This window comes from Pholis gunnellus (genome assembly GCF_910591455.1).
Source record: "Pholis gunnellus genome assembly, chromosome: 3".
In the NCBI taxonomy this organism is placed as follows: domain Eukaryota; kingdom Metazoa; phylum Chordata; class Actinopteri; order Perciformes; family Pholidae; genus Pholis; species Pholis gunnellus.
In genome coordinates, this window is record NC_136529.1 from 5325254 (window position 1) to 5348501 (window position 23248).

General features: G+C 43.0%; 2 protein-coding genes across 2 annotated transcripts in view; both read left to right on the forward strand.

Moving 5' to 3' along the window:
• Window positions 1–863: 863 nt before the first annotated feature.
• Window positions 864–16009, forward strand: klhdc8a (kelch domain containing 8A; the record flags this gene model as incomplete). The annotated part of the gene is made up of 7 exons (XM_079156669.1): window positions 864–1028; window positions 1550–1760; window positions 3903–4067; window positions 4218–4436; window positions 14700–14801; window positions 14973–15121; window positions 15956–16009. The coding sequence occupies 7 exons, from the start codon at window positions 864–866 to the stop codon at window positions 16007–16009; spliced, it is 1065 nt and encodes a 354-aa protein (XP_079012795.1).
• A 4925-nt stretch (window positions 16010–20934) lies between these two features.
• The window catches only part of slc41a1 (solute carrier family 41 member 1), a 49148-nt gene continuing 46834 nt past the window's right edge, over window positions 20935–23248 (forward strand). The window contains exon 1 of the mRNA XM_079186590.1: window positions 20935–21044. The gene's annotated coding sequence lies outside the window, so the exon portion shown is untranslated. The remainder of the gene's footprint in view (window positions 21045–23248) is intronic.

A 23248-nucleotide genomic window follows, 5' to 3' on the forward strand; every position in this document is an offset into this window, starting at 1 on the left:
TGCAGTTTGGCCCACATCCTCTAACGCCACCCAGGATTCCAGGATGTTTCCAGGATAAGTGAAATGCTCGCTTGCTCCTCAGCTCATGAACTTTTTTCGCCGGCGTTTTCTCGCAAGTGCCTGATCCGCTACTGAGTGCATGCAGCTGTCAATCGACGTGAGAAGGAAGCGAGGTGGCTCACTCCTCAGCCACTTACATCGTCAGCTCCAGAAAAATCAATGTGTTTTATTCTTTTTCACAACTTGCTGGAGTCGCTTGATTTACTAGCCCAATGTGGCATTTGACTCGCCCCAGGCAATCCTTATTGCTGAGCCCTGAGAAGTTTAAGGTAATTGTACAATATGATATTACAAACTCGTGTAGGCTAGAAATGTACCTCAAAACTAGACTTTAGTACTTAAGTAAATGTACTAAACACACATTAAATCCTCCTCATCTTTGTTGACTGTTAGCATCCTGTAGGCTACAGTATGTGTCCACTCTGCACATACTGGTCTGTGCTGGAGCTCTTAAAAAATGTGTTCACTGTCTCATGCTCTGCGTATTGCACCGCTTAATCCACTTTGCCTTATCTGCCACTCTGCCGTATCTCCTCCAGGGCCCTGCGTGAGGCGAGTCACCCTCCCCAGGAGAAGAGAGCTCAGCTCGGCCTTTAACTGATCCGACCCTCCTACTGCTCACCTCCGCTTCACCTTCCCAATAAAAGAACCTCCTCCTCATCCCGGGGGGGGAGGGGGCCCGACTCCAGTCTCCTAGCTCTCCTACACCTCCATCCTCTCGGCTCCCGCCGATCAATCCGCCCTTCCTCGACTCTGGCCTCCCCCTTCACCCCTCCCTGAGTCTCCCCACGGGCGCCAAGGCCATGGCGGTAACTTCAGCCCACGAGTTCCACTGGCAGAGCCTGGCGCGACTGCCCTGCGGCCGTGTCTACCACACTCTGTCTGAGGTCGGGGGGCAGATGTACATGCTGGGGGGCTGCGACGCTGCCGGGAGGCCCTGCCCGGCCCTGGAGCTCTACTCCCCTGAGGTACCAAACAAACGCACCATGGACACTGTATCTGACGTTGCTTTCTTTCCTGGCTAGGAATAGACAGTACATGACTGACAAAGTGCTATTAATTAAGTCAATTATTTTGTAAAATATTACTATTATTATTAAAAATGTATGTTTTCATAGTAATAAAGACGGCACCAAAAAAAAATCTGAATTACTAAAAGACAATGGGAAATTAAGATGGAATATAGAAATAATAAATATAATTTTCCTGGCAAATCAACAGCAAAGTACTGTCTGTACAGTTTTTGCATTTCAATTTCCACTGTTCAAATTTATCATGATTTATTTAAACTCAAGTTAAATCCCCCCTGAAGACACAAATAAATTGATTTAAATTGTAGCTAAACTAGCTCCGTATATGAGACAAATCCCAGCACTGAAGGTGGTGCATCAAAAATAAAAATAAAGAATAAAACCCAGGAGAAGTTCAACCTGTAACACATTGAAAACTGCTTTTGCCTGAAAGCAGCCGCTCGTCTCCGTGTTTGCAGGGCGACCGCTGGATGAGCCTGCCCCCCATGCCCACCCCACGCGCCGGGGCGGCCGTGGCGGTGTTGGGAAAGCAAATCCTGGTGGTGGGAGGGGTGGGGGAGGACCAGAGCCCCCTGAAGGTGGTGGAGATGTACAACACGGAGGAAGGCAGGTGGAGGAAGAGAAGCGCCCTGCGGGAGGCCTTGATGGGTTTATCCATCACCGTGAAAGGTACGGAACGAGATCATGACGAGCAGGACAACGAGTGACTCCAGGGTTTACGAGTTGTGTCCTCGTTGTACGTATGTGTTATTTAACTTTTACGTAGTTAAAACTCAAACAGGAAGTTTAAACACCCTGCATGTACAGCACCTCAAACAACCTTTAGTTGACTGTAATCGTAATCAAGAAGTACATTTTCCCATTTGATGTCAATGGAGCAAGTTTTTGGGCCGTGACGTCCGCATTTATCCTCAGATTTTCGGGTTCAGTTCCACTAGTCTGTAGACACAAACAGAGAGCCTTTGATGAGTTCGAGCTCAGTCCAGCGGTGCATCCGTCAGTGTCTGCTGGAACACAGATAAATGTCGTGTACACACACACTTATTTGCGGCCTCCTCCATCTTCCGGACCAATCTTCCAATCCTCGGCACCTCTGCTCGCAGTTTCCTCCCCAGACGCCGAAAACGAGACAAATCGTCTGCCAAAATGATCGATGGGGCCAAATTAAAACAAATATGGCATTTTTGAACGCATAGTCGGTCACCGATTGGATATTGACATTTGTGAAATCGTTATTTTCCAGATATTAGATAATGAGCTCCAGGTAATGAGCTTTTCTATTCCCCGAAATGAAATGTTTGAGAAACTTTGCTCCCATTTTGCAGCTCTTTTCCTCTTCACTCGTCAATGCTGCATTTTCGCTCGTGTCGACACTCTCACCCACTTCCATTCTTGCTGTAGAGGTGGCATGTCGAGGTGCCAGACGTGGACTCTCGTGTTTTATTATTCTGCTGCTGTCCTCCCTGTCCTCTCAGTGTCTGCCACAGTCTATTGCACCATCACAAACTTCTCAGCCAACTCTGCAGCTTTGCAGATTTTTAGCACTTCATAAAATAAAGTCCCAACGAGGTGTCTCCATCTGCTGCGATTGGTCTTTGGCAAGCTGGTTATTGTTGAGCAGGTTGTTATTGTTTGACTCATTTTAGCAGCCAGACTGTATACAGAGACGGACGGCGTGACAGTGAAGCCAAAACATCTCGATCGCCCCCTGGTGTCTGGCTCCGCCCCCTCCATGTGAGCGGATGGGACATGGGCCAAACAAAAAGATCAAAGTAAACGTCAAATAAGTTGTTCCCAAAGATGGTTTCTGTCCTTTTAGGTAGTTGTTATCACGCTGATGTGTGTTCAAGTTTTAAGTAATTATTTGATGTATAAAAAGCACTTCATGATTGACAGCTGCTCTGAGAGAAGTGGTCACGTAGCCGGAGGCTCAGGGATAATAAATAAATGTCACAAGTCTGTAAAAGTCAGGCAGCAACCAGTGGTTCTGAAAAGTGAAGCCAATGCTGAAGAGCCTCAAACTTGAATTATTTCTAATGGCCAGCAGGGGGCGACTCCTCCTGGTTGCAAAAAGAAGTCAGATTGTATAGAAGTCTATGAGAAAATGACTCTACTTCTCTCTTGATTTATTACCTCAGTAAACATTGTAAACATGAGTTTATGGTCTCAATCTCTAGTTTCAAGTCTTCTTCAATCCAGCATGATGTTCATTTAGTAAATGATGGTCCATGTAGAGTCAAATAGGCTACCTTGTGATTGACAGGTTGCTACCATAGCCGTAAACAACAGTACCATTTTTGTTAATTGGTTGCAAAAAAAAACTAAATGGCGTGAGGATGGCCAAAATGGCGAACTCAAGGCTTCAAATCGCAGTCCACAAACAAATGGCTGACGTCTTGACGACTACGTCCACTTTCTATATACAGTGTATGGTTATAGTACATGTGTCAATTTGATCATGAATGTATTTATAAAGATATATGGGTAGTAGTTGTGTCTTTCTAGCCAAACAGCTAACGTGGTGCTAACGTCCCACCTAGGGTGGCTCTCACGCTAACATGCTGTGACTTTGCTCGGCTTGTGGTTGGCTCAGGCATGTTTATGGGCGGGACATTGATATCTTGTCTCCACCCCCTGTTCAAGTGACGTCATAAGCACAAGGTGTACTGTGGGAGGAGGCAGAGACGCTTTGTCCATCTTTGTATACAGTCAATGATAAAATCAATGTATTAGATGAAAATTGTGGCCTGCTAATCCGATACATTGTCGCTCTGCCTGTGTTTGTGTGTGTGTGTGTGTGTGTGTGTGTAGATGGCCGGGCTCTGGCTGTAGGGGGAATGGGTGCCGACCTGCTCCCTCGTAGCATCCTGCAGCAGTATGACCTTCGAAAGGATGTGTGGGCTCTACTTCCTCCCATGCCGACCCCTCGCTATGACGCCAACACACATCTGCTGGGCAACAAGCTCTACGTAGCAGGTACAAGCTCACCAGCGAGGGGGTGTTTTTTACTCCCAATAGCTTCACTGTATGTGTCAAACAACAGAAATGTTTTCCACAAATTTCAACATGCACCCTCAAAGCATCTATAGAATTCTAATTTGTTTTCTTTTTTATACAATCTTTCAGCTGGTCGGCAGTGTAAGCGACCCGTGAAGGTCTTTGAGGTGTATGACGCAGAGACGCGCTCTTGGACTACGCTACCCACCATGCCTTGTAAACGATCGTACGGGGGCGTGATATGGGACGCGACCGGGAGGCTGTGTCTGCTCGGAGGACTGCGGCAGGGAGGAGGACACCAGAGCTCCAAGTTCACCAAGAACGTCAACATTTTTGACACCAGCCAAGGTACCAAACACGTTTTCATATTTGGACTTTCATTTATTGTCATTTGAGTTACATATTTTGGTTATAAACGATAATAAACCCTGAAACTCCTCCCCTGTTGAGCCATACTTCATGAATTAAAACACACAACACACGCTACGCGACAAACCGTTGTTCGAATCCTCTGAATTTCCGGCACACGCGGATTCCAAATATGTCAGAATTAATTGCACAGAAATAAGCATCAAACAATGCAGCTGGAACTGCAGATGCAACACACGGCTTCTTGACTTACTTCACTTGAGCAGGATGTGACTGCAGTGAAAAGTTGGAATGAGGACAAAATATCAAGAGGGGTTGAGGGCTTTTGAATACTGCTTTATATGCAGCTCTGTATCCCAAACTCAAAAAGATCGGTTTAGTTGACTTGTTGGAAAGGTGTAGTTTGTATAAACTAGAGGTTTTAAAAGAATAGTTCTACACTTGAGAGGTATTCATATTTGCTTTCTTTCAGATGGGGAAAAAAGATGGATTTCAGTCCAAATTGAACTTTATTGCCATTATGCTTGTGTACAACAAAAAAAATCATCTTGGTTAGCTTAGCATATAGAGTGGAGGCTGGGAGAAAATATCCCCATCAGCAACTCTTTAACGGTCTGATTTGCTCAAAGTTTCCTGCTTGTAAAAAGTGTGCATATACAGAAATGTCAAAATGACAATTTGTGATGTTTTTCAACTGGCAAAGCAGCACATAAAGTTGGTTAGAGCAGGTTTTGGTTTTGGTCTCTGTAGAAGCACAAAAGTGCCGAACCTGACAACCTCTCTGTGGTGATAAGACTTTGGGAAACTACGCACTGCGCCTGGCTTGAAGAAATTCTGAAGAAAAAGTTGCATCCATAAAACCACAAATTGTCGCTTACTGTGGTGGGGTGTACACATCAAAGTGTACTACGGCATATGTGAAAAACGTTTTACAAAGTCTGCCTGACATCACCTGCTTGAGGATAGCGGATTAGCTGCTACTAGCATAGTACACTTTTGTCGAGTTGCATTGTGGGTCTTGTAGGAGCCAGGTTTCAACAAGAAAGATGATATCTCTGATCCTACTGAACTGCTTTTTATTGATGGAGTCCGCAGTCAGATTTTCAGCTAGCTAGCGAGGCAAGATGTTTGTCCCTGTTTCCTGTCTTTATGCTAAGCTAAGCTAAGCTAAATACCTCCTGACTTCAGCTCCATACTCAACGCACAGATGTGAGACGCAACACCAATCAATCTCACACTCATAAAAACAAATAATCATAGGTCAATCAAAAAAACTGCAATTATGTCCTTCGCTGACAGCCTCCATCTTCATTTTGACTTTACTGTCAGACAAAGCATCCATTAACACCAACCCTCGGTGCGACGAGAAACGTTCCACTCGGTGAAATGACTTATCACTCCATCCAGCAGAGACACCCCCAGAGTAACAGGTGAACAAATTGAGGAGGGACCGGAAGGAGGAAGGGGAGGGCGAGAATCAATAAGTCATTTTAGACGGCTGGATTCACGGTCACACATCGGGATTGGTCCAACGGAGGCCAAATAAAGCAGAACGTGGGAGGGATAATGTTAACGTATGCTAATGAGGAGGGAAAGTTTGCCTTGTGTGTGAGAGATAGAGGGAGAAAGAGCGAGAAAAAAAGGCCGTCCAATAGACACAACACAAGCTGATGCATATCCGCACACACGTGCACACTCACACACATACACACATTGGGGGCAGCCGTGGACCGTTCCTCCAATCTAATTTAGGTGGAGATGAGATGGGAGATGAGCTGTGGAGGGAGGGCTGGGGGGGCGAGGAGCGCTTTAAATTACAAGATCCAGAAACAGATTGCTTTATTATCCATCTGCAGCAATATCTCTCCACACACACACACACACAAACACACACAGGGCCATGCAATCTGCTGTCACACAGTGATATTCTATTACTGTTCCATTCCATATCGGCAGTATTAAGACACACACGGCTGTTAGATGATGATTTGGCATTGTGGGCAAGCTGCAACAAGTACGACAGAAAACACAAACAACGGAGCTCTGGAAGATAATTCACACAAAGAATGAAAACAATGGCCTCAGGAAAAATAAAGGAAATATACTGTATATATACACAAATACAATCATGTCAGTTGAGGATTCATATGCCAACGTTTTGAGGTATCCGTCTGCCTCCACCACAATACAAAGGTTTCAATGCCGTGAGAAACACAAACAAATTCTATTCACTTCTTTTAGATTCCGGCAGAGGTAGTAAGCTCAGAGACGGGAATCTGAAACCTGGACAAATGAAGTGCAGCACCAAAAAACTTTTCCAGGAACCCTGGAACTGTTCTCCAAACTCAGAACCGTTATGTGTGAGTTATACTCGCGTGTCGAGAGAGCGGAGGCTCCGCCAGTCGTAGCGGCTGGTCGTGCGCCTCTGACTTTTTGTAACTAGGCGCCTCGCTGCCGGATCGGAGCTCTTCAGACATGACTTGTCACAAATATTGCACTGATAAAAGCACTATTAACATGTCAGGATTTAACGAAGAAGGCAAATTCATTTTTTAAAGGCTTTAGAAACAGGAGGTCTTATAAAGCTACGTTTGAGTAAATATTTCTTTGCAGCCAAATCAAATACTTAACTAAACTTTTGTTTCTTTTTAATGCATTTAATACTTGCCTTCCCTCTTTCCAGGGCTTGTATGAAGGCAATAAAGTAACCCATGAACATGAGGTATGGCTTTGCAGTAGATTCCTCCTCAGCATTGTGATGGTGGCTTTTTGGCGTTTTGCCAGTAAACACTCGTTTGTCTTCTTGATTCCTAACAATACATTTTGTTTGTGCACCCGCTGGCATTTTCAGAGGATATTGAATCCAACAGCGCCTTGAGCATAAACGCCTTTGTGCTTGCTTGCAGCTCGCGCGCCATCTGTGGAGGTTCACAACACGGAGCCTCTCTATGAGTAGAAACAAAGTTGTGATGCTGTATTTACACCAAATTCGAAGCATATTTTAGCCTCACTCTACTCACACAGAAAGACGTTCACCGATGAATGGAGTTCAGATCGGCCAGTACAAGCCTAATGTTACAAGGACGTAACCTAGGCAGAAATACGGCAGCGACGTTATTGTCTTTGATTTACACACATTCATTTATACACATATATGAGGGACTATCGTAGATTTCTTTCCTCCATATTTTATTCAACTATGCCAGAGTGTCAGTGGCTACTAGAGGAGAATCTTAACGTCTTCATGCATGAGCCTCACTCTGGGGGTAATGCCGAACTATTAGTTCTAGAGTTTGGAGCGCTGAACGTCACTCAGCTTTAAATACAAATGCTCACAACCACTACTAAAGGGCTGGGAGATTGGTATTGGTATTCTACTAATTTAATGGTCTGCCTCCGAAAAACTCGAGAGCTGCTGCTCAGCGGGCAGAGAGAGAGACAGCGAGGCAAAACAGTGTAGAGCCAGAATATATTCAATTCTGAATCTGTGAATTAAGGTTTTATTTCCACCAAACCAGAGTTGGTGGTTGTTCGAAATAGTGGAAAGACTAACCAAGACCGTTTTGGTGAGTTTTATTTAGTTTCTGTCGAGTTTGAATGAAGTGTGTCTCCCGATGCTCAAACACATCGGGGGGGGGGGGGGGGGGGGGGGGGGGTTGTGGCTCCGCACCGAAACACATGAGTGAATACATCGGCAGTTCCCTGGATGTTGGGCTGACAGTGGGGGGTTGGAAAATGTCAACATATCGCCCAAAGCTACAGCGCTATCAATGTTGGGATGAGGGAGACACATTTCGTTTCTTGTTTTTTCTGTAGTTTGACTTGTAAAATGAAGACAAAGCAAGGAGCAACATGCTGTATGTGAATAGAGGGAAAGCACGAGAGCTCAATCGTGATCTGGAAGACATTATTTTCTTTTGGTGATTTGGGTAACCCAACCTGTTGCTATTCTGTTGCTAATAATATTAGAATTGTGAATTCTACTGCTTTTGCTGCATCCAGTAAATAATACAGAAACATCAGAAGCTCCTCTGAAGCATGTGGAACTCGGCCAACAGTAACAAAAACCTCAAATGATGCCGTCCTCCTGGGGCCAACTAGCAGCAAATATATTCCCACGTTGTCTATATTTGATTCATGTCCTGCTTAAAAACTACCCGAAAGACTTCAAAGCAGATGGAATCAAGCAGAAATGAAGCAAATGTGCTCTTGTTTTGGCCATGACCGTGGGCCAATGGGTAATTATTAAAAAATGCCACAACACAATGGTGAGATTCTGTCCGAAAGGATCATCTGTGCGGTCAGCAGCGTCTTGAGATTTCACACCAGACAAGGCAGACAGAATCCATCAAAGACAGAGAAGCAATCACCGTCCTCTTCGAGTTTTAATCACGGCGGACAATTACAGAGGAGAGCTGTGGACCAAATTACCACCACACAGACTACAAAGCCTCAGCCTTCAGAGAATCGCCTCATCTCCCTCATTCTATTGTCACTCTCCCTCTCTGTCTTTATTCTCCCTCTGTGTTTTCTCTCTCTCCATCTCTTTATTGTCCTCTGCCGTCTCCCTCCAGGGTAGAATAATGCATGCTGCTGGTTTTTCCTGCATCCAACAAAGAAAATCTTGGCGCAAAGACTTGTGTAATCCCTCCAAAGCAAATAGGAATAAAGCTTGCAGTCGCATCTCGGTCTCAGAGGACTGAACCATAAGTCTGCAGTGTGATGTGTTGACACAAGTTTATTTTATGGAGGAAGATCCAGCCAGTAGCACTGTCAGCACTGTTTAAAAAGAAGAATTACTAGTGATGCAGCTTTCCTTCTGCATCCATTTTATAGATCTTTTTCTCATTGATTGATAAATGTAAAGAAATAGACACCATCACAGTGTGTATCCAGTATGTAGAAATGAATATGATTGTTTTGTATCAGTTCAAGTTACCAGTTCTAAACATTTGATATTGAATAATCCTACCTACCACGTGGAACAGTTGCGTAGCTCACCAAACCTAACTAAGCTAACTAACGAAGCTTGTTTGCTAATTTAGATATGACTCGCTTTTAGTTTAGACTTAAAATTATGCCAAATGGAGTATATAGTCAATATTTCTTATCTGACATGATTTACAAATGATGTACACCTGGAAGATTTGAATTAACATTTAAAAAATGTGTATCACTTAAGTTTTGTGCAACACAATTTAGTAAATCATCAGTTTAAAAAGCTAAATTACAATTCTTGACCAGATGGGTATCGTTTCAAATGTTTCTACTCGAGTGCCAAAACCGTACATTTGACACCTTATGTATGTTTTAATGCACCACTCTTTATTCTTAAAACCTCCCGTCTCCGAGTGCCCTCTTAGGAGGGGGCTGGGGGGGGGGGCGACAAAGTACACACATGTAGTACAAATCACTTCTGAGAACGAATGAAAAACCTACATAACGAAGAAATTCTGATAAAATGGACCATGTAAGCTATTTTACTCACTCAAAAACATACATATTTAGACAGAGTAATACTATATACTACAAGTTGTACCACAATTTCACATATTTTTCGCCAGGACACGGCGAGCTATGTTCTCCGTTACTGATCCCAACCAAAAACTACGGCACTTTCACAGACACACCACATATCAGAGAGCATGAGGACTCCACACTGAATCCAACCATATCTTCCAAATTCCTCTCCTTCAAACCATTAACAAGCTGCACTCCATAAGCCACAGATCAACACACAGCCAAACAGCAAAACATTGTAAACGCTTCGCACCTTGAGATGGTTTTCTGGAAGAAAATCGCCAAAAATCAAAAATTAATCCTTTCAGACATGTGCTCCCGGTCTCTCTCCTTCGTTGTGTGAAAAATCTGAGTCTCTATGAGCTTGTATGAAGGTTAGGTTGTCTTTTTCACTTTGGCCAATGGGTTTGACCCTTGGGGGCGCGCCACGGTTTTCGATTTTGTTATTGGCTTAAAATTCTGTCAATCAACTCAAAGAACATGTCATTACACTCCTTGGACTCTTCCGCATTCAACGCTGTTTCGTAGGCGAAAATCCGCCAATCAGAAGGCTCTGTAAGGTTCAATGAAGTCTGTGAAACTGGAAGTCAGACGAGGATGAGCTCTGTTTTACAGGTTTATATAGGGCCCAGGCTCTCAAAATGATGCCAAACTGCTGGTTTAGATAGATTGAACACTATTAGTGATAAAAGAAGTGAAATATATAGTTATATAGTATATCAAATTACAATAAAAATGCTGAAAGTGCTGCTTCCAAAATCAGAATTGATTAAAGGACTGCTGACATGTTGTGCTATGATTTGAGAGAGTTTAGGCCTTCGTCTGCATCATTTCAAATCAATAGCATCAATAAAAGTGCTTTTTTTTTCAGGCGAACCTGAACATTTTCAATATGAGCTGTATTAACCAGAAACATATACACTGATATGTACACATATGAACAAATCTCACAAGTGTTAGTGTTATTATTCCATTGAAATTATTCAAATAGACCTTGTAGTTAGAGAAATAAGCCACTTTATGTATGGGTATGACATTTTCGAGCAGAGGCCTAAAAATAGGGCTAGGGTTCAAGAGGTTGAACACAGCAAGTATTCAGTTATGTACTTAACGTTGTTACGTACTAATATTGTTATGTACTAACATTAGTCACGTGCTAAAGTTAGTTACGCACTAAAATTAGTTACGTACTAATGTTAGTTACGTACTATCATAGGTACGTATATCATCGTTCGTACTTACATCGTCACGTACTGTTAGTGACGTGGTAAAGTTAGTTACATACCAATGTTAGTAACGCACTGTTAGTTACGTACTAACGTTAGTTACGTACTATCATAGATACGTACTATCATCGTTCGTACTATCATCGTTCGTACTATCATCGTTCATACTTACATCGTTACGTGCTAATGTTAGTTACGTGCCATCATAGATATGTACTTACATAGTTCTAACTACCTTAGACTCACCTCTTTAAGAAGTACTACCCTGAGCCTTCCACTTAGCACTTATTGTATTCATACTAGTTTGTTGCACTTATTGTATTCGTATTAGTTTGTTGTACTTATTGTATTCGTATTAGTTTGTTGCACTTATTGTATTCGTATTAGTTTGTTGCACTTATTGCATTCGTTTGTTTCTGCACTGTACGTTTGCTCTGGTTTATGCTCTTAGATGCTTGTTTATAAAGGAGATGCACTTATGACTTCTGGTGACTAGTAGTTCTCTTGAATACCTACGTTGAATACACTTATTGTAAGTCGCTTTGGATAAAAGCGTCTGCTAAATGACTGTAAATGTAATGTAATGTAGCCTATACATACGTTTTTTAGGTTGTTTTTTTTTCCGATCAGTACGGCCTCATTCTTCACCACAAAGTAACTGCTGGGATTTTATTGAACATCTCAGATTTATACGACATACCGGCACAAAATATCTACCAGCAGGATTTTCCTGCGGGGAGAGAACAGAGCAGAGTGGACAGCCAGCTGTGATCTCTATTCCGTTCACAGCTCTTCATTACACACTGCAGCACCACGCAGGAAGGTTCACCATCTGGCTACTTATCTCCCTTTCATTCTCTCCACATCTATTTGTTTCCCTCCACCTTGTTGTCTCTGCCTCTTGTTTAAGAGAAAGATCGAGAATAAATGAGAAAGAGAAGGAGAAATAACAAAGTGAGAAGGAAAAAGAGGAAGAGAATAAGGAGGCAATGAGAGAGAGAATGAAGAAGAGAGGGCAGATAGAAGAAAGAAAATTGGGAAAAAATAAGTAAGAAGAAAAGATAAGAGAAAGAAATAGATCTCGAAAAAGAAACGGAAGAGACATTGTCTCTATCTTTTTTCTAATTCCCTCGCCCTCCCTCGCTCCCTAATGAAGTTATCTTTCTTCCTCTGTCACGATTCTCTCCAGTCTGGGCTTCCTTCAGATAAACAGCAAGAAAACCTGAAAGTGAAAAAGAAAACTTCTGCAGAATCTGCTGGGAAAAGAGAAAGGCTATGTCTTCATTTCCCTTCCACCATGCGGAGTGCTTCAGCCTCGAGTGTGAAGGAAAATGTCACATCTGCTCTGTAATGTCTTTCGAGAACTGTCTTCATTGTCAGTTTTAAGTGTCAGGTAATTAGGGAGATAACATTAAATTGCAATGTCTTCCCCACCTGCAGCTTGACTGATTATTTTTTAATGCCGTTTCCAATACTTTGGGATTAAAGGTGCCAATAGCTGTTTTCGGTGGTGGATAAGAAAAAGCTCCTGCACACCTCCTCACCTGCGTGCACCCGGGTTCAATTCCCAGCCGTAGCCGTTCCGTATTGGCAGCAGCAGCGTTACGGGTGGGAAGCTGTTGAGGGATCATGAATGCCTCACTACTGATTGGTCAGGATATCAGTGTGATGATGTTGAGTCGTTTTTGAATTGTTAAGACTACAAAAGATGAACCACTCAAAGTAAAGCACACAGCTCGGACCACAACCCATGGCCACGAACAGAGCCACCCGCACTACAGCACAGGTTACTGTACCTTTCTGTCACATATTGGGGCAAAAAAAAGCAATCTGATGCCTGAAGAACTTTGACATTCCCACCGGTTCGGTTATATTATTTCCATTTTATTGATTATCAGAGTCTGAAAGATTACCGGATTATCTCCCTATTACATCCACCTGTGCCTCTTGACACATGTCAAGAGGCTTGTCTCGGTCACGTTACCTCAAAAGTTAAGCCCACAAGCTCGCGAAAATGAGTAAAAAACGAATGTCTTTGGAGAGCTTCTTTGCACTGATTCAGTGTTATGGTGAGTTTTATTTGTTTTCATGCTGGTCATATCATTTTATTTCATCGTGTTTATCCGCCACACCTTGAAGGCCGGTCCGTGAAAATATTGTCTTACATGAAACATGGCGCAAAAAAGTTGGGGACCGCTGATATAGTGGACATGGACCACACTACCCACATGTCTCGACAGACTGATTTATGCGTTAAAATAAATCAAACCAAAGCTCCAAAATGTAAAAATATCAATACATTCACCTAACACTGAACATCACATACTGTATAGCAAAAAAAAACAACAAAAAGATGCCAACCTTCCCAGGAATGGACCAAAGGAAAAGAGGAAATAAAGCTGGCAGAAGTGCTAAACATCATTCACATTTCCCTTTTGCAAACTATAAATTCTACAATACGACATATTTACTCCTATAGAAAGACATGAACACAACTTAAGAAAGCGTAGGAACAGTGGGAGGTATCCAGCCTGTTATCACTCCCGAAGAGTCTGAAACTATGAATGCTCTACGGGAGGGAAGGAGGAAGTCAGGGGACATCGTATGAAGAGCGATGGGGAGGAGGTGGGAGTGGATATATAGAATGGAGCTCTTCACCCAGGAGACAAAGAAAGAAAATAATCAATGGTGACTTATTTTAGTTACTTTTAGTTATTATTGTAATGTATGACATTGCATGCGTAACGTAGCCTCCTTAACTATGTAAACATTTTTTTTACAAATTTGAACCCAAACCCAAGTTGTTTCCTTTGAACACACACAAGTTTATTTTGAAAAGTCAGTGACCTTGACACCTGAGGGGCCGTAGAGCCTCACAGTCGACGAGTTTGGGGGGCGAGAACGTGTTGATATATCATACTGGATGTTTAAAATGTACCTTTCAAAATAAAAGTTCAAATAAAATCCACGTATTAAGTTTTGGATGGGATTTATAATACACTATTACTAATTTGGTGCAACAACAAAAACACTTCTACGCTAACAGTCTGCCTATGAGCAGTAAGTAAACCTGGGGTCAGATGAACTGTAGCTGGTAGATGGCTGGAGTAACATTGTGACCCTAACTCCAACCCTCCTGTCCCCTCTCCGTCTGTTTGTAGTCAGTGTTAGCTGTAACCTTTGTTTGTCCTTGCCAGGTGTTGGTGTGTGTGTGTGTGTGTGTGTGTGTGTGTGTGTGTGTTAGTGTGTTGTACATGGCTGCAGCTGGCTTAAGGGTGACCTGTTTGCGCGGGTCACGCTCAGAAAACAGAGCTCAGCGGCATCCTGTCCAGCCAGAACAGAGACCACAGTGCCACTGACCCAATAACCCTCAGCCGCTTCGTAAGCCTGCGCACACACAAGCACACACAAGCTCACACACACACACACACACACACACACACACACACACACACACACATCCTGCTCATGTCAGCTGTCGTGTCGTCCTCTGCAGGCGCCTGGTTGAAGTCGGAGGAGACGGTGGCGATGAAAACAAAGAGGGCCGACTTTGCCGCCGCTTTCCTACGCGGCCGGATGATTGTAGCAGGAGGACTCGGTAAGAGCAGACCTTCTGTTTGCTGCAAATATTGATTGAATTTCGCAGAACAATTTTTAAAGGTTAGAGTAACCTACATATCAGTGTTCACGTGACTGAAATCATGTGCTGCATTCTTTGTTTACAATAAATCCCGATGGAATAGATGAATACCCTCGTTTCTTCTTCTAGGTCACGAGCCCTCGGCGCTGGACACGGTGGAGGCCTTCCACCCTCAGAGGAAGAAGTGGGAGAGGTTGGCCCCCATGAACTTCCCCCGATGCTCCACTTCCTCCATCGTCATCAGAGACCGCCTCCTGGTAGTGGGAGGAGTCAACCAGGTAGACTCGCCCTGGACTTAACCGTAAAAACGGTGCACAATTACAATAACTCAACACAAGCTGAGTGACAGATGTTGTGTGTGCAGATGTTTTACAGTCAAGCCCACACGTTTGCACAGTAGTGATTAAAGTCCACGTCCGCATGGGAAAGCCTTCTGTACTTAGGACTAGGGTTGGGTACCGAAACCCGGTGCCAATATGGAACCGGTACCTATATGACCGATACCTACCGGACCGAAATGCAACGCAGATTTCGGTGCTTCTTTTCGGTGCCTGAGCCGATTGAAATACTTTTTTTTAACACTACTCTGATGACTCCGTCCTGGCAGCAGGTAACGATAGCTACCGTTTGTATAGCTACAGCAGCTAGCTAGCCATCAACCTTTTAACAGAGAAAATACCGAAAGGTAAACGGTCAAAAGTGTGGCTGTTTTTATTTTGAAAGTCCGTTGCTCACTGGCAGCGGTGGAGGAATGGAGACTACTGGACATCGCTGCGGTAAAGTTAGCAGACACTCAGGTCTCCGTGGTCAACTCAGCAGACACTTAGATGTTAGTGACCTATACGCTGAAATTCACGGTAAACGCATTCAAACGGCACAGATCGGGAGCGAGCGAAGGACTTTGAAAGTTAGCGGAAAGATTTAACGTGAGACAACATCCGGTTTCTTCAGAGGAACATCCGATTTTCAGAATAAGATGACAACAAAGTATGAATTAAATTCACATTAAGTATAAAACATGCTACCTGCATCTCGTGAGTTAAAGGGAAAATACACCCGTTACGTATCATGAAGTACTGACATGAAATATCTTTTCTCTCTCTCTCGCTCAGGTTCCCAGCTCGGCCCACGAGATCCTGTACGTGAAGGAGGAAGAGTATCTGTGACGGGATGCAGCAGATCGGCGATCCCGCTCCTCCGTGCGACCCGCCTGAATCGGACTGTAGTGCAATATAAAACATATAAGCATGAGAAAAGAACAGAGATGGAGTCAGAGTGGAAGTCCCCTGCCTTTGAGATGTACAAGTAACAGACGGCACCGCCCCCTGCTGGGGCTGTACGGACACTGAGCCCCCCCCCCCCACACACATGTAAGCACACACACATGCACACTGGAGGAGCTGGCTCTTTCTTTCTACCGGCGTATGTTGGAGCACACGTCGACACGTCTGCGTTGTACGGTTGCAGTGCCTACATGGAGAAGAAACCATTTTGTAGCTCATGCGTCACAGACGAGCTGTTTTATGGCACATATGCATTTTAATGTTCGGCGATAAGAGTCCACGTTTATTAATTCACTTGACATGACATGACTGCAATATTCATCATCTAGCAAAAAAGAGGAAACCTCACGAGGAAGTGGGAAACGTTCGGTTACGCTGTACTGTAACAATATTTGCACTAAAGCAATTAACACTGAGTTACCATCGATCCCTTCTAGTGCATTGTGGTGACTGCACCGAGAAACATTCTTCTGTGCTGTAACAGTGCACATTTGTGGGGTATGATATCTATGATTTAATGCATTTCATGAATGAAAAGAGACCGTATTGAATGGCAATATGGTTGTTTGTTGAAGACTGCTGTTGTAGGCAAAGAGGTGGATCTCCGACCCGATTGTACACGTTTAATTCCTGCAGCAATACTGTCGTTTCCTCGGTGTTCCCTCTGTGCAACGTGTGCCGTGCTGTGATGACCATCAGTTCCTCAGGTCGTGACCTTACAGACGTGTTAATGTGACTGCAGAGATAATCTACAGACAGGTGTTCGGTCATTACAGTCCAAGATGTGAATATATGAAACGTGTGAAATATATTTCATTGTGTTGAGAATTGTGTTTCATCCTTCAGCATGATCCATTTCTGATCTGTCAGTAGTGTTGAAGACACCAGTCGTCTTATTCAGTGGAATAAATGGGATCTGTGGTTTGTACTGCACTTGTTTTCCACTAGATGGCGGCGCTCACTCACATGAGCTGATGAGGCCTTCCCTGGCTCCTTACACTGTCTGCAGGTTCTCCAGGCTGAAGTAGTATAAACTGATATTGTTACATGTGCAGGTACCTTATCTCACTCTGATCATTTCATTCACTCTTTTTAATATAAAGACATTTTTTTAAGTCAAATTTAAGAATTCATAAACTAGATTCCAGGCTTACATTATGATAAGCAATACTAAGATAGGGGAAAACGTTCAGAAAATGTTTCTTTCTTATATATATATATACATATATATATGTATATGTATATGTGGCCATAATGATGATGGCTTTTGACCGTTTATTTGCAATTGCTATAACACAATTTTTGTAACTAGGCCCCTCTTTGTTTATGCACAAATATAAAATATGTACACAAAATACAAAATATGCTTGCACCTCTTGCATCACAACTTTACACACAAACCGCAAATACATACAGTAGCTTTTTCCACATGTCAACTGCACACGGATGTGCAAAGTGCAACAAACTGTTATCATTGTCATTTGTAGCGAGCTCTAAATATAGACTGAGGAAACAAATGCAATGGGTTTAATACTCAGTATTAATATACTCATAACAGTAGGAGACCAAAGAGCAAACCCTAAATCCTACTTCAGCATTCAAGCTCTGAATCCTATATAATATGTGACGGGATTTCACAGGGGCATTCTGGGTACAGGTGATTGATGATTAAGTGGGGTGTTTTAACAGCAGTGTTTAGTGAACAACACACACACAGGCTCTTAGTGTTGAGCGATGTGTGTTTGCTTTTTTACAAGAGGTGTGTTTTGGATTTCAAACGTGTAAAGCAGACAATGTGCTGATGGTGTAGTCCGCCTGGTTGATACATAACCGAATAATTGACACAAAAGGCGAATCACACATCAAGATCTTTAGATTTGACATTTATTAGTCACTTGTTAGCCTTTGTGCTAACGCTAACCACGTTCAGACTGAATTCACTGATATGAGTAGTAGTTTTCTTCAGTGTATTTTAATTTCATAAGTCATTAAACCTTATATGTGATAGAATATGTCACAACCATATTTATTTATTTGATGGCTTAAACTGGCTCAGTGTGGCATAGTTATGGTCCATCACAAAAGCTCACTTTACTCACATCAGCTCTGTCGGAACGAGCACCAGCACGGCTCATTGAACTGTTGTGTTAACTTCACGTATGTTTCTGATGAGAAGTTGACATCAGTTCAGAGTCGCAGTCGCCAGATCCCCAAACGTTTCCGTCTGTGCCAGACAAGCGATTCTCCTTGGACTGTAAAGGCCCCATCTTGTGGTCCGTTATCCAGTTCTCTGATACATCTATGATCTAGTGGCCTGCTAACGCTCTTGTATTTAACCATTCCCCTCCTGGAAAAGGTAACACACAAACACAGCGACCACAAATCTTTGGAGAGACAGCGAGATCCTCCTTGTGGCACTGGCACCCCAGTGGCAGGTCTGTGGCAGGTGTTGGAACTGTGGCAGGCGAGCGGCACTGTTCGGCACCTGAGCGGCACTAGTTCGGCAGCTGCCGAGCTGAGCGGGCAGAGTGGGCGGAGCCACATTTCCTGAGAACACCCATTGTTGTTACGAGAGCTCAGCTGCCATAAATCACTTTTATGATTTTAGTTGAGTCAAGGAGCCACCCGTTTTCTGTAAACATCCTGTTTCGACATCCTGTTTCGACAGTTCCGACACCTGCCGACACCTGCCACAGACTTGCCACTGGGGTGCCAGTGCCACAAGGAGGATCTCGGCCCTACACAATCTTTGATCAAAACAATTCAGCAAGTCAATAGTAATTAAAGCTGCAAGCAGCGATGTACGGGCCCTCGCATCCTCCCGCATGTCGGGGGTACTGGCGGGATGCCGGCAGAAGCGGCCATAAACATCTGCAACCATCAGACAGCGAGCCCACAAGGTAGATGTATTTTTAATGCTTGGACTGTGTGACACTGGAAATTATGTAGTGCAAATATTTCACCAGTTCCTGTATCCACTATGTGGCGCTAGAGAACATGCGCAAACATGCATCATGTTGCTCTATATCAAGTATAGACCACATCGCGTAAATCCAATTCAGTGTGTCACATAATGCTGTCTTCCTGTTGCCAGTAGGTGGCACTATGACTTTAAGTGGAAATTGGCTCATAGACATCCTCAGGCCATGACTATTATCAAGTATGGCAAGTTTGGGACAGATTTGAGCAAGTCCAGTGGAGTTACATCAGCTTGTTTAACGGCGAATCACTTAAAATGGCCGCCATGCCACGGCTACGCCATTCCAGCAAACGTAAAACTTTTAGTAACTTTTAATTGCAACAGTCTTTAGATTGTACTGACCAAATTTGAAGTGGATCTGACAAAGTCCCGAGGAGGAGTTCGTTAAAGTATAGCGACTAGAAAGCATGGGAAAATTCACACAAAAATCAAAATGGCCGACTTTCCGTTAATTTTAGAGCATGGTCGCAAGACATTTTTTTTTAAGTCTTCATATGATACACGTGCCTACCAAATTGCATACATGTAGGTCAAACGTAGCGCTGGGGCTGCGTTTTTGAATATTTGTAGGGGGCGCTATCGAGGAAATTTGAAAGGGTCAAGCCAAAAAGCCATATGAAATATTTATTACCATCACCTATGACACCTGTGCAAAGTTCCAAGGCTTGTTGAGCATCCTAAGCCACAGAAAAATAAGCTTCATTTTACATGGCGAATGATGCGTTGCCACGGCAACAGCGTTTAACGACAACTCACAATATTCATGATGAAGCATCATCATTGTCTTACAAATTACCTTACCATATTTGAGAGTGATCTGGGCAACTTCCTAGTCGAAGTACATCAAAGTATAAAACTTGTCATTTCCTTGTGCCAGTAGGTGGCGCTATGACTTTGTGAAAATGTTGGCATGGAGATGTGTTCAGGCCTGGACCAGCATCATGCAAAACAAGTTTGGGGCAGATTGAATAAAGTACCTTGTAGTTACAACAACTTCCTCTTTCATGGCGAACGGCACGAAATGTGCCTGATATGGGCGCCACATAAAACGAAGGTCGTTCAATGTCAGTACACCATTTCAGTAACTTTTAATCATTTATGTCTTTAGATCATCTTGACCAAATTTGAAGTTGATTGTATAAATTCTGTGGGAGGAGTTTGTTAAAGTACAATGCCTGAAAACAATGAAAAATGCCTCAAAATGCAAAGAAATGGGAGTATTACTGCATCGCCCCCTAGAGGTTGTATGGAATAAAAATTTGAGGGTATGTTACAGGACACAATGTGAACATATGCTACAGATTTCGTGATGATAAGCCACATGGTTTTGAAGTTATATATATTGCTGTAGAAGGCCAATTCCTCATGAAATTCATTGGTCCATATATTCTTAATGCAATAAGATATCAACAAACTTTTCATAACTGTTGATGATAGATATCCAATAATGATTCACAGCAAGTTTGGTACCAATCAGACCCAGGGTGTAGGAGAAGTGATTTTTTTTTTTTTTTTACAAAATTCAAAATGGCGGAAGATTTTGGTAGGCGGAGCTTAGGGTCCCAATATTATTTTTTATAGAACTCATTCAGTTGCTCATGTCTGTAAAATCTTAAGTAATTTGGACATACGGGCTGTCGGGTCTTGCCTTTCCAACTTCTAGGGGGCGCTAGCAAGTAATTTTGTATGCTCGAGCATTGGACCCATAAAATATCAAAATTTTCCGCAGTCCTGATATGCTCGCCAAATATGGGGAGGTTTGGGACATGTCACATACCCTTAAACGGTTTTTCAACATTGGGTATAATAAGAAGAAGAATTAAAGCTGCAAGCAGCGATGTACGGGCCCTCGCATCCTCCCGCAGGTCGGGGGTACTGGCGGGATGCCGGCAGAAGCGGCCATAAATATCTGCGACCATCAGACAGCGAGCCCACAAGGTAGATGTATTTTTAATGCTTGCACTGTGTGACAATGGAAATTATGTAGTGCAAATATTTCACCAGTTCCTGTATCCACTATGTGGCGATAGAGAACACGCGCAAACATGCATTATGTTGCTCTATATCAAGTATAGACCACATTGTGTAAATCCAATTCAGTGTGTCACATAACGCTGTCTCCCTGTTGCCAGTAGGTGGCACGATGACTTTAAGTGGAAATTGGCTCATAGACATCCTCAGGCCATGACTATTATCAAGTATGGCAAGTTTGGGACAGATTTGAGCAAGTCCAGTGGAGTTACATCAGCTTCTTGTTTAACGGCGAAGCACTTAAAATGGCCGCCATGCCACGGCTACGCCATTCCAGCAAACGTAAAACTTTTAGTAACTTTTAATTGCAAAGGTCTTTAGATTATACTGACCAAATTTGAAGTGGATCTGACAAAGTCCCTGACAAAGCACGACAAAGTTGTTGAGCATCCTAAGCCACAGAAAAATAAGCTTCATTTTTCCTGGCGAATGACGCGTTGCCACGGCAACAGCGTTTAACGACAACTCACAATATTCACGATGAAGCATCATCATGTCTTGCGGCTTACCTTACCAAATTTTAGACTGATATTGGAAACTTCCTCGTCGGAATACATCAAAGTATCAAACTTGTCATTTCCTTTTGCCAGTAGGTGGCGCTATGACTTTGTGAAAATGTTGGCATGGAAATGTGCTCAGGCCTGGACCAGCATCATGCAAAACACATTTGGGGCAGATTGAATAAAGTACCTTGTAGTTACAACAACTTCCTCTTTCATGGCGAACGGCACGAAATGTGCCTGACATGGGCGCCACATAAAACGAAGGTCGTTCAATGTCAGTACACCATTTCAGTAACTTTTCATCATTAATGTCTTTAGATCATCTTGACCAAATTTGAAGTTGATTGTATAAATTCTGTGGGAGGAGTTCGTTAAAGTACAATGCCTGAAAACTATGAAAAATGCCGAAAAATGCAAAGAAATGAGAGTATTACTGCATTGGCCCCTAGTGGTTGTATGGAATAAAAATTTGAGGGTATGTTACAGGACACAATGTGAACATATGCTACAGATTTCGTGATGATAAGCCACATGGTTTTGATGTTATATATATTGCTGTAGAAGGCCAACTCCTCATGAAATTCATTGGTCCATATATTCTTAATGCAATAAGATATCAAGAAACTTTTCATAACTTTTGATGATATATATCCAATAATGATTCACAGCAAATTTGGTACCAATCAGACCCAGGGTGTAGGAGAAGTGATTTTTTTTTTATTTTTACAAAATTCAAAATGGTGGATAATTTTGGTAGGCGGAGCTTAGGATCCCAAGAGGATTTTTTGTAGAGCTCATTCAGTTGCTCATGTCTGTAAAATCTTAAGTAATTTGGACATACGGGCTGTCGGGGCTTGCCTTTCCATTATCTAGGTGGCGCTAGCGAGTAATTTTGTATGCTCGAGCATTGGACCCATAAAATATCAAAATTTCCCGCAGTCCTGATATGCTCGCCAAATATGGGGAGGTTGGGGACATGTCAGATACCCTTAAACGGTTTTTCATCATAGGGAAGAATAATAATAATTCCTACAGATACAATAGGGACCTCACGGACCCGACGTTGTCGGTGCTCGGGCCCTAATTAAAGCTGCGAGCAGCATTGGTCGGGCCCTCGCACGGTCACGCACGTCGAGGGTACTGGCAGGACTCTGGTTGACGCGGCCATGCATTTCCGTGACCATCATACACTGCGTGCACGAGTTAGATTATATTTCCTGCGTCGACCAGCAGCGTAACAAGATCGTGTTGACAGGTCTCAAGCCTCAAATGTGTTGAGGGTACCTCCAATACAATCATAAATGTAAGCCTGTTAAGATCATCAAGAAAATGAATGTGCGTGAATGCGCTTCAGTGTTAGTAACATAACAGACTGTCAGTTTACTGGGATGGGGTTCAACTCCCTGCAGTGTCCTGCTGATTGGATTTGGACTTACATGAAAGTTAAGAAAACAGTGTCATTTGCTTTCACTTGAACACTTTAATTTACCACTGTTTTCATTTTAAGCTCTTCTGTAACTTTAGATTGTAGTGTGAAGCATTCATTGTAATATTTAACCTAATTCTCATGTAGAAGCTCTGGACAGATCATTTATACTAATGTCGACT